General features: G+C 36.5%; 1 protein-coding gene and 1 pseudogene across 2 annotated transcripts; both read left to right on the top strand.

Annotated features, from left to right (window-relative positions):
* The first annotated feature begins 528 nt into the window (after positions 1–528).
* Positions 529–4,497, top strand: LOC306880376 (membrane progestin receptor beta-like; annotated as a pseudogene). The gene is made up of 2 exons: positions 529–638; positions 3,516–4,497. The product of its transcript is annotated as a membrane progestin receptor beta-like (transcript).
* Positions 4,498–7,393: 2,896 nt separating this feature from the next.
* LOC306879887 (uncharacterized protein) lies at positions 7,394–10,866 on the top strand. The gene is made up of 4 exons (XM_079433116.1): positions 7,394–7,466; positions 7,932–8,079; positions 8,478–8,553; positions 9,807–10,866. Exons 2-4 carry the CDS (start codon positions 7,949–7,951, stop codon positions 10,233–10,235), a joined length of 636 nt encoding a protein of 211 aa, XP_079289242.1. The 5' UTR covers positions 7,394–7,466; positions 7,932–7,948; the 3' UTR covers positions 10,236–10,866.
* The last annotated feature ends 101 nt before the right edge of the window (positions 10,867–10,967 follow it).

Genomic DNA, 10,967 nt, shown 5'->3' with positions numbered 1-10,967 from the left:
TTGTAGCGAGTAATAATGGTCGTAATAATAACGTTGCCGACAACAAATATGTCGATGCGCTTTTAAGTTAATGCCCCCACTCAGACAGTATGTATGTTTCAGTGGAGGCATTAGTTCTGTTTAAGGCTGTTTTGCATTTTTAAACATAGGCCTAAAAGTTTTATAGTTGCCACCATAAATAGCAGTATGTTTAATGATCCAGTAAATGTCATTACTGTCGGATGTAGCCTTTTCAGAGTTTCTTTCAGAAAGTAAATTACCTGAAAGAGACTGAAATGTTAAGTAAATGTAGGAAGAGCTCAATATAACATGTGCTGAAGTCTGTAAATTAATTTGAACATGGATGTTTTCAGTAACTGCTTTACAAATATTTTGTAATTTTAGAATTGCTAAATATGTCCTCTCACTCCTCTGAGTACCAAAGGAAGTGGAGACGATGATGGGCAAGGGTTGATGCCTTGATAGCAGCTCTAAATCTGAGGGGTCAATGGAGCCAGCCTTGGGGGGTGAGGGCAATCCCTTCACGGAATGATCAACACATGGCGAATTACATCCCATACTACAACAGTCGAAGAGCATTACTTCTTGAATGTTTTACTAACCAGCTGGGCTGTCACACTTACAGGAGGAAAGAACAGGTATGCCACCAAAAATTACTGTGAGTGTAGTACAATTCTTATTTGATTTTTATATGATCATTAATGGGTTATGGAAGTAATGTCACCTTCCATGGAAATTTAAATACTTTAAACACTTCATTCAACAGGCATGCAAGTTTTGGGTGCAAGATATTGTTTGTTAGCTTTGATTTCAGATGCATAGGACAAATACATGTTATTATTATAGCATTTAATAGTCAAATTGGACAGTGAAATGCTCCAAAACTAACACATCCTATGTAATATTTCCAAGAAGGACAATTTACTCAGAGCCTGCTGGATCTCCAAGTAAGACTGAGGCAAAGGCCCACATCTCATGAAACAATGACGGCTACCTCCAGAAATATGTCCCTGTTTTTTTAATTTTCACAATGCCTAATGTATCAAATTTAATGGAAGTGGTTGCAAAGCTCTTTATAAACATCTTCAAAATTCCATAGATAAAATGGTTCTTTATTTCCATTATTTGTTTTACTCTTTTCAACAGTGGATGCACAACATAACACCTTTGGAGGTCAACATCAACAACACAGAAGCCATGAATCTTCACAGACCTGTGGACAGATGTTGAAGCATAGGTGCTAATATTCTGAAAACTTTATATCTGAATGTGTACAACTAAGTTTTTTTTGCCCTGTTCCAGTGAAACACAAACACAGTCCTGTCAATTAGAGAATTTTTTTAGAAGAACTCTGTTGCCCTGAAATACCAGCTCCAGCATCTAGAAATATGTGAACAATTTGTTCTGATTTTGAATGCCCAAGTGACACTTTTAAAATGTCGTAGTAGTTATGAATAGGTTAAATGCTTAATGACACTGTATTGATACCCCAAGGGTGCAATTCAGGTCACGACACCATTGTCATTGTAATTAATACATCAGAACTTAAGTAAGCTTTCAGATGATCATTAGCCTTGTCATTGTAGAGGAAGCAATAAACACTTGGTAGTACAAACAACAGGGGCACACCTGATGGTGTAATTTAGAATTGAATGTAGTTTTCCAGTTTTCCTCCACAAATCCAATAAACAGAAACGTTAACATTTACTTTCATTACATCTCTAGAGTGTAATGAAAATAAGTAAATGATATATATGATTGCCACAATAATAAAGCCAGCCTTTGATATTACTTGAATTCAGGATTTAACCTGTCACACACCATTATATCTCCTTATATACCTGCCTGTTTTCTTGCTCAGAAGTTTTATGAAGTCCGTGCTAACTCGGACAGTCAGCCAGACTTGAAAAGAAGCCATTCAAAGCTACACCTTTATACTATGTAATTCAAGGTCATTTTGGCCTTGTAACATTCAAAAAATCTCTTGTTCCTTGTTCCTATTATTTATGTAATTTTTATTGATACCCTTTATCTATTCAGGGGACATTCTCTAAAAGACTACCTGTCTTTATCAGAAATGTCCTGTTCACTTTCACACAGTTGCACACCTAGTTAACGGTCTTTCTCAAGGGCACCACAGTGGGATTGAAGAGGGAGTGGAGAAATAGTTTTTTCACAGCTAAAAAAACTGCTAAAATCTAACACGCATTTAATGCAGACAAACTTTTACTGACATAAGATTATTGTAGAGTAAAATATCATATAATACATGTTGATTGTACAAAATACAAAATTAGTAAACGTGTCATTTACCTCAAACCTCTCCTTTGATTTTTATTTTTTTTTTATAAATATTCATATTCTCTTCCCTCAGATGCTTTGAAGAGGTGGAGCCTCAATACTACAGACTCAGACATTGATGCAGCAATGGGGGAACACCTGAAGCATGCTCTGGGGGTGGAGGATATAAAAACTGAGCCATAAACAACTTTCACAGACTCCATAATCCAGTATTTTTGTTGTTGACTTGTTTGATTTATGCCTATTTAACAGTAATGCAAGACTGTTAAGAAAATAAATTTGTACTTCCACAGCTCTGACTTCCATGCATCAATGGTGGAACACATGAATCACACTCCTGGAAGAGCTGGTGGACTTGAACCAAGAAAATGAGTAAACATTTAAAAAAAATGTTTTTAAAGTCTCGGGACGGGACGTGTCCAAATGTTTGCTGGGTGGAGTCGGCCCTGCTAGAGACTTCAAGGTAAACACAGGCTATTCTGTTATCAATGTTTTAATGCCATCTATCGTTGAATATCTGTACCGTAATGTGTTGTCTATTTTGAATTGTATAGCTTTTCATTTCAATCAAGCATTGGACAATTAATTTTGTTTTGAGAAAACGATCTTTCAGACATCAAAATACTATAGGATTTTATAATCCACAAAGAACAGTGAAGTGAGTGATGTCTGTGTGGGAACTGAACCGAGTCATTTGATTTATTTGTAACCCCGCCCAGATTCACGGAGCCGGCACAACAGGTCCCTCTGTGGACACTTTGACAGTCAGGCACAGCGCAGTTGCCAAGGTTAAAATGCAAAAAGTCTGAGGACCAGATACAATTTTTTGGGTAAACCCCTTATATCTTTTAAAAATTAACTGAGAAGAAGAGTGACTTTGATCCGGTTCCGCACAGGTGAGGAGCTGCTATAGAAACGGTATTACTCCCTTTTATTAAAAAAAAGGAATTGGAATTTCTTCTTTTTTTGCATGCATTGGCAAGAGAGAGTTTCCAGCGTTTTGAAAATCTGGTGTACGAAGTGTCACATATTCTTGCTCTCTCTTTAACTGATCAGGCACGTTTAAAAGTTTATTTTACGTGCTTATTTATTAATCTAAACAAGTTTTGCAAACTGGTTAAAAGCCTTGTCTGCATTACATGCAACAGATAGCCTTCTGAAGTAAGGTGGGGTAGCAGTAGATAATACTAAGGGTATACTAGATAATACTAAAGGTATACTAAGCCCTGTCTACCTTTACCTCAAGCCACCGTACATGCCTCTGATGTGCCGAGCCTGTTTCGTGAGCCCTATATCTTGTCGGGTTATCATCCGATGCATCAGGAATGGCGGAGCTACTTTTGTAGCCTCTTTCAGTGCCACAATGAGTCGCTCAATGTATGGACACACCTGCTGGCAATCCCTGCCATTCTACTCCAGTTTTCTTTATTTGCAGGGACATTGGGGCTGACGCTCAATGTGGCATCTTTGCCTCTGTTTTTGTACGTGTTGTCATCACTTACCTACCTCAGTTTCAGCGTGGCCGCCCATCTGCTGCAGTCACACTCTGAACTAGCCCATTACTCCCTTTTTTTCGTAGACTACGTTGGTGTAGCTATTTACCAGTATGGCTCCTCACTAGGCCACTAATTTTACTGTTCAGAGCCAGTGTGGAGGCACAGCCTAGTGGGTGTTGTGTTTCTACCTGGAGCCGCGGTCCTGGCCTGGTTGTCCTGCACCAGCTGCTGCTACGCCAAATTCCATTACCGCCGCCCGTACCCGCTCCGCCGGAAGATCTGCCAGATCATTCCCACCAGCCTGGTGTACATGCTCGACATCAGCCCCATAGCACAACGCCTGGTCACCAGATCTTGGGACGAGCCAGTGTTGGTGTTTCATGCCCTGCAATTGGTGGTTTTCATGTTAGCGGCTCTGTTTTTCTCTTGTCCTGTTCCTGAGTGCTTCTTTCCAGGGAGGTGTGACATTGTGGGACACGGACATCAGATCTTCCATATCTTCCTGGCTATGTGTACTATGTGCCAGCTGGAAGCAATGTTAAGAGACTTTCTGGTGCATAGGCAGTCTGTTGTAAATATGCATGGAGAACATTTCATTATGCTGGCGGGAGGATTGTTTTTCTAGTTGGTGATGTGCAGTGTTCTGACTGCAGTTCTTATGAGAGGAGCTGTGCAAAGGCAGCTGAAGAAAAAAGACTGAAAACTATTTTGAAAATATTTTACTAAGCATATTTGCTTAGTTGTATACTGTAGTACCAAGAGGTATTTATTAATATAAGTTGTAAAATTAAAATAATTTTATTTTAGTGCATTTATTATGAGAATTGCGATGAAGTCATTTTCTTTCTTTTTTTAAAAATGTATTTTAAAAGTCCCACAATCATATTTTTAAATCCCAGATATCAGTCTCAGGAAGGCAGTTTATATTTTAACTATGAAATTATTTTACAAATCAAATCAGACACATACTAAATGGGTTTTTCCCACAAATAAATTTACTGCTGAGGATAATCTACCACTTAGCCATCACTCCTCTGAGATCCAGTGCTGTATGGCTTTGCATAACTGGCCTGTTTACGTGAAACTTTCTGGAGTCTGGGAATGAATTTTTCGAAGGCAAAAACATTCAAATTAAGGATTAAAGCTGCATTTGGACCAAATTAGAATGAGGGAGAGTTGGAGGGGTGAGGGATAAGGGAAACAAAGAGGCTACTTTTATTTTTCACCCAGCGTTGTCAGGCAACGGTGTTGCGCTGGAGGAACGGATCAACTCTTGTTTGCTGCTTGTTTATCTTAAAAAACATTCATACAGAATATACATACACTGTTTATAAAATTGAAATACCATCTGCAGGCCTGAACAAAATTTTCATTTTAATATGTAAAGCAACAAAACACTGATGTACAATGTTACACTGTTAAAATAATTAGTATTTCTTTAAAAAATTGATTAAATAAGAACACTGCAAAATAGAATCATTTTAGTTTTTTTCCTAGAACTGCACTGTAATTCTTCAAAACAAATGACCTTTTGAAATGTACCCCCCCCCCCCCCCCCCTTGATGTATGATGTACTGTATTTATTTAATTTCGTTGCTAGGGTTGGGAGAGATAAGGGGATTAGCCCGATTAGCCCCCCCCCCCCCCCCCCTCCCATTTATTACATTTATGTCATACTTCAAATAAATTAACATATTTATTGACACATCAACTATAAGTAATCTTTATTTGGAGTATGTCTTTATTGCACAATGCACATTTCTTAATATTATGCCTAAAATGTGTTTTACTTTCACTATTAATAAGGATTGGATGATGTCTAATATAATATCAGTCTTTAAATGCAAGATATTTAAAGTGTACCTGAAGTATAATTTGATTGTACACTTTAGCACCATCAAATATACTTCAGTATATCTTTAGTTGGACTTCAGCACAGTTAAAGTGCCTTAAGTACAAAATGAGTTGTTCCAGTTTAACAGACTTTAATTTTACCAGTTTAGTATTCCAAAAGTACAATTGCAGGGTATTTTTATTTTGCACATAAATATATAAATGTAGGGGAGACCGGGGAGTGTTGTAGCATGGGGTTAGTTGTAACACGGTCAGTTTGATAAGTCAGAAAAGAGCTGTGTTATCAATATCATACACTCCATTCACATTTTTAATGTTACAGGACAAGTGGCATGTGAATGTGAGCAACATTGTAGATTTTATGACCAAAAAAATGATTTTCAGGAAAGAAACCAATATTTTTCAATAAGATTATTTTTTGCCTAGCAATCATTGTGTTGTAGATACAATTTTTTGACTTGCATAACCTGAAGTAGTTGTTTCTCTAGTTTAATTTGATACTTTGCATTCATGCTAACTTAAACCCCACATGCTAAAACAAAAAAATGTTACAACCAACTCTTAATGATTACAATGAGTCCCGTTATCCAATCACATTCTCTATTGAGGCAAAGTCATGTGAGGTTTTTATTGCACACCAAGGGATTTATGTAAAATGTGTTTCCATCATAGTTTATGTGCATAATTTTTTATTGTACAAAAACACTATCCATCTCAAATGAGCACATACGTTTTTTGTGCACATTTTTTTTATTTCTGCGCGTCTTGACATTTCCATCCAGCATTCCAACTTCACATAAAACATAGGTAGAAGGCAACACAGTTAGTGACTGAACTCTTATGTGACAGGAACACAGTGCACACACACACAGCAATTGTTTTTGTGCTAAATTGAAAAGGAATACAGTATAAAGTTTTTATCATTTTAAATGGTTCACTTTATTCAGAACTGATTATTCTTTGTTCTTCAATAAAAGTTTTGCATAAATTGGAAATGTGGGTCTTATTTCAGCAAATGTCACACTGTTACATCTATCCCCAGCCTGTGTTACAACTCAGCCCAGTAGTGGGGTAGGTTGTAACAACGGAACTCTTTGTATTTGACATTAACTCACACAATCTGTGATTATGCAGTACACGTCTAAGTGAGTTTTATTTGTAGTAGACAAATGTGACTACGATATATCAAAGTTTGAGAGATCTAGCACAAACTACCACTGAGTTACTGATGCACCCCCCCCCCCCCCCCCGCAACGCCACTGCATTTTACCCTGGTATTTAAACAAACATGTGTTTTAGATATTGCTTTGTACTTTACAGTAATAAATGTTTACATTAAAATCCATGTAATAAATTATTGGTGAGTTTTGATTTTAGTTAAGCTAGTTGAATGAGACTTAATATTTGTAAGTAAAAAAGTTAAAATTCTATATCATGTAGTTATTGCAGTTGTTTTTATACAGACATTCTTGAAATACAGTTTATCATACATCCTTTGTCCAATAGAAGGCAGCAGTGTTCCATACATGAACTGAGACAAATTTTGGTTTTAATTAGGTATAGATATCATTCAGAACAGAACTAACCCTATTTATATGTCAAATCTAGAAATTATACTTTATTATTAAAAATAAACATCTAAGCTAATTGAATAAACAAGTATGCGAGTGAAGTGAATTGTTATGAGGGATGTATGGTTAGGCACAGGAGTGACAGGAATCCAGAATGAGGAAGTGTGACTTGGTCAAATCCCTGTTGGATCAGTGTGTTCCTGCTGCCAGTAAAGTCAAGATGATCGTATAACTGAGGTCAAAGGTAATTGGACATTCCCTTTCATTCTTTTTAGCAAACTTAGAGAATGCGGCTGTTTATAGATATTAGTTTATGAAAACAGATGATCACACAGATGATGTATAATATCAGTGCATGAACATTTGAAAGATCTGTATGCTTAAGGTAGCCTACATTTTACACTGTTTTTGGTATTACTCTTTAATATTACTACTTTTTTGGCATTACTTTTCATCCACTACGGTTTCTCCTTGCATTTTTAAATTAGTAATGCAGTTAACATTGCAGTAACACCTGTCTGTGTTAACATGAGGTGTGACTTGTACAAGTACTCACCTGTGTAGTCATCGTGTTTGTGAGAACCATAATAACTGCTTACATTACATTCGCTTTCATACTTTTACTCATTGGCCCATCAACAGTCTAATTGAGAATAGCAGCTGTTATAGATTTGGCTTTCCATCGGTTCTAACATTTCAGTCATTACAGAAACTGGATGAAGCGTGATGGCTCCTGGTGAGGAGGGTCTGGTCAGCTGGTTATCAGGCTGTTCTTCCTCCCTTCAGATTAGCATTGTGTCAGCCCTCTTCATCATCATTTATGTGACAGTCTACAGCCTTTGTACAAGCTGTTTCAGGTAAGTCTCTTATTTCTTAGTTCTTTATATATTTACATGCATATTTAGGAATTTGGTCATTATCACATTTTGTGCTGATTCAAAACACACCCAGGAGAAGGGAGTGATTGTAACAGAATGGGTGGAATGTGCAATGACAGGTTCAGAAGCACAAATCACCAAGTGCATGTCACGCAGCATGAATAACATTAATGTTTGTGTTATTGTAAGAAAAGCAGAGACCTGTTTGTCACGTCCGGTACCTTTGTGTTTATGTAAACCACAAAGATGGACTGATAACATCATGTTTGCATGCAGAGACCATGCAAAAAAATATCAGGAAAATAAACAGGATGCAAGGACATGTGTATCTGTAACATTTGGAATAGTGACTTTTCTTTTCTTTTTTTTGTCTCCAGTATATCTGACAGTGTTTCACCCAGGCATTTGCACAGACGAGAGAAAACAAATATTCCATCTGCACCTCAACAAAACGTAAGAGAACTCAGAAACTCATACTCAGAATGCAATATATACATTAGTATTACTCTTGGTTGTTGCTTCAATGGCTTATTGTTTACTGTTAAAATATACTGTAAAAAAATGCCAGGTTGTTTAAACATGTGTTTCACTTGACAACATCTAAATTACTTGATTTTAAGTCAAAATATTATTTAAAGGAATAATTCAGCCCAAAAATGAAAATTTGATAGATGATTTACATTACATCACTTGTTTACCAATGGATCCTCTGCAGTGAATGGGCACCGTCAGAATGAGAGTCCAAACTGCTGATAAAAACATCCCAATAATCCACAAATAACTTCTATGACTCCAGTCCACCAATAAAATGTTTTAACACCATCGCTTCTGGCCAAAATAGCAGTTCGTAATCCATAATAATGTTTGCACCAGTGACTGTGAACTGTTTTGGACTGTTTTCGCTTGTAAATTATGCTTGATCTGTGCATATTCCTCTCCTGATTCAAACAAGACAACCTTTTCTATGGAGAAAGCAATATTATGAATAGAGGACTTGAATTCTATCCAGAAGTAATGGTTTGAAGTTAAAAATGTCTTAATGATGTATATGATTTGTGTATAACAAACATGCAGTTTGTGGATTACTTACATTATTTGCTGCTTGTGGATTATTTTGATGTTTTTATTAGCTGTTTAAACTCTCATTCTGACGGCACCCATTCACTGCATTCACTGGTGAACTGCTGGATATATTGGAGAGCAAGAAATGTTTTTCTAATGTTCTAAATGTTTTTTAAATTTCTTTAATATGACCAAATCAACCTCACCTCATTAGGTTACAGCAACAAAAATCATTTTAAAAGTTAGATATAATGATGCAGAAATAATTCTTTACTTGACCATTAGCTTATACTGAATACAAAGCCAGCGCCGAATAGTGCTTGACCACTGCACTGATGACAATTTGTTTTAAGAAGAAGAAACTCACTTTTTCCTGCTATGAGACCGTTTGCAATACACTATTGAACCATATCTATCCTATTATGGTCAATTAAAATCATTTAGTGGTAAATTGCAGTGAATCAGCAAAAGAGGATAAGTAATTTCCAGAGAGTTATTGGATTAATCTTCTAAAGGAAATGACGCTGTAATTGAAAGCAGATAGAGAAAGCTAATAATGTTTTTTTTCCCCATAATTCCAGCATAAAAGTCATAGTATGTGATATGAAAAAAAACTAAATGTCAAACTGATGTCCTTATTTCAGAAACTACCTGAGTCCCAGAGTGTTGAATATATGCCAGATGCCAAGGATCTAACTGATCATATATACTCACTCGTGGAGGCTCAACTGAATGAGGAAAATCCTTATGAGTGCATTAGTGAGCCTCCATTACAGCCTCCATATGACAAAGCTGAAGGGGTGAATGAGAGCCCTTCCCCAGCAATGACAAAGCCTGATGATAATCACTCTGTCTCAGCCCTCAACAAACCAGTAAACAAGCAGGAAGTGGAGCAGCCTGATGCTTTACCTCAACATCTGACCGACTCAGAACAGACTGCTGTCTATTCTGCAGTGAACTGGAATACCAAGAGTCAGAAGAACATAGCACCTCTGTTTGATACGGATACTGTGGTTTATATGAGTGATATTGCTAAGGAGGCTGTCCCTCCTATTCCAGACAAACATTTCTAGTATGACAGAAGGCCAACATTTTAATTTAAAATACATTATTTGTATTTATTCACATTTTGCAAGCCTTAAAACATTCTTGCAACACATGTCGTTAAAAATAAATATTTTTGTATTTATTTGCTTTTTATCATGTTAATTAATAAATGTCTCCATTCATTGCCATAACTTCATATAAAACTATAAAGGAAGCCAACCATGTCTGGGTTATTGTAGGTCAGTGTGAGTCACAATGCCTTGAGCCAATACCCAGACTGCATTCAGAGACCGAAACCCAACATGCTTGTCCTGTCCAGACCTAAAATCCCCTTTGGAGGATGAAGTCCGTCGGGCACGGCCGCCGACAAAAGAAAGCTTATAATCCCCAGACATCATTACATGAATGCTCTCTTCTAAATGTCTGTTTGCAAATACACAATGCTGAATATTTAGGAATTAGACCAAATGGTGTAGGTGAAAGGTGACACGTCAATGGACTGCTCTGGAAACTGCAGAATGCTGTCTAAACTGGACAGTTAACTTAGAATAATCAGTCTTTTCACTCACATATATATTAAGAAAAAATTAAATAAATGTTATTGTGGAATAATTTTGATCATATTACATTGGAAATAAAAGTCATATTTTGAACTATAACTGGGAAACTATTATTTGACTCAAAATACATGATTTTCTTTATGCTTCTATTTTTGTAATAGATAAAAAACATGATGCAACATACCAATATTAGAGGAG

This window comes from Barbus barbus, assembly GCF_936440315.1.
Source record: "Barbus barbus genome assembly, chromosome: 14".
NCBI lineage: Eukaryota > Metazoa > Chordata > Actinopteri > Cypriniformes > Cyprinidae > Barbus > Barbus barbus.
This window is presented reverse-complemented; position numbering and strand designations above follow the sequence as displayed.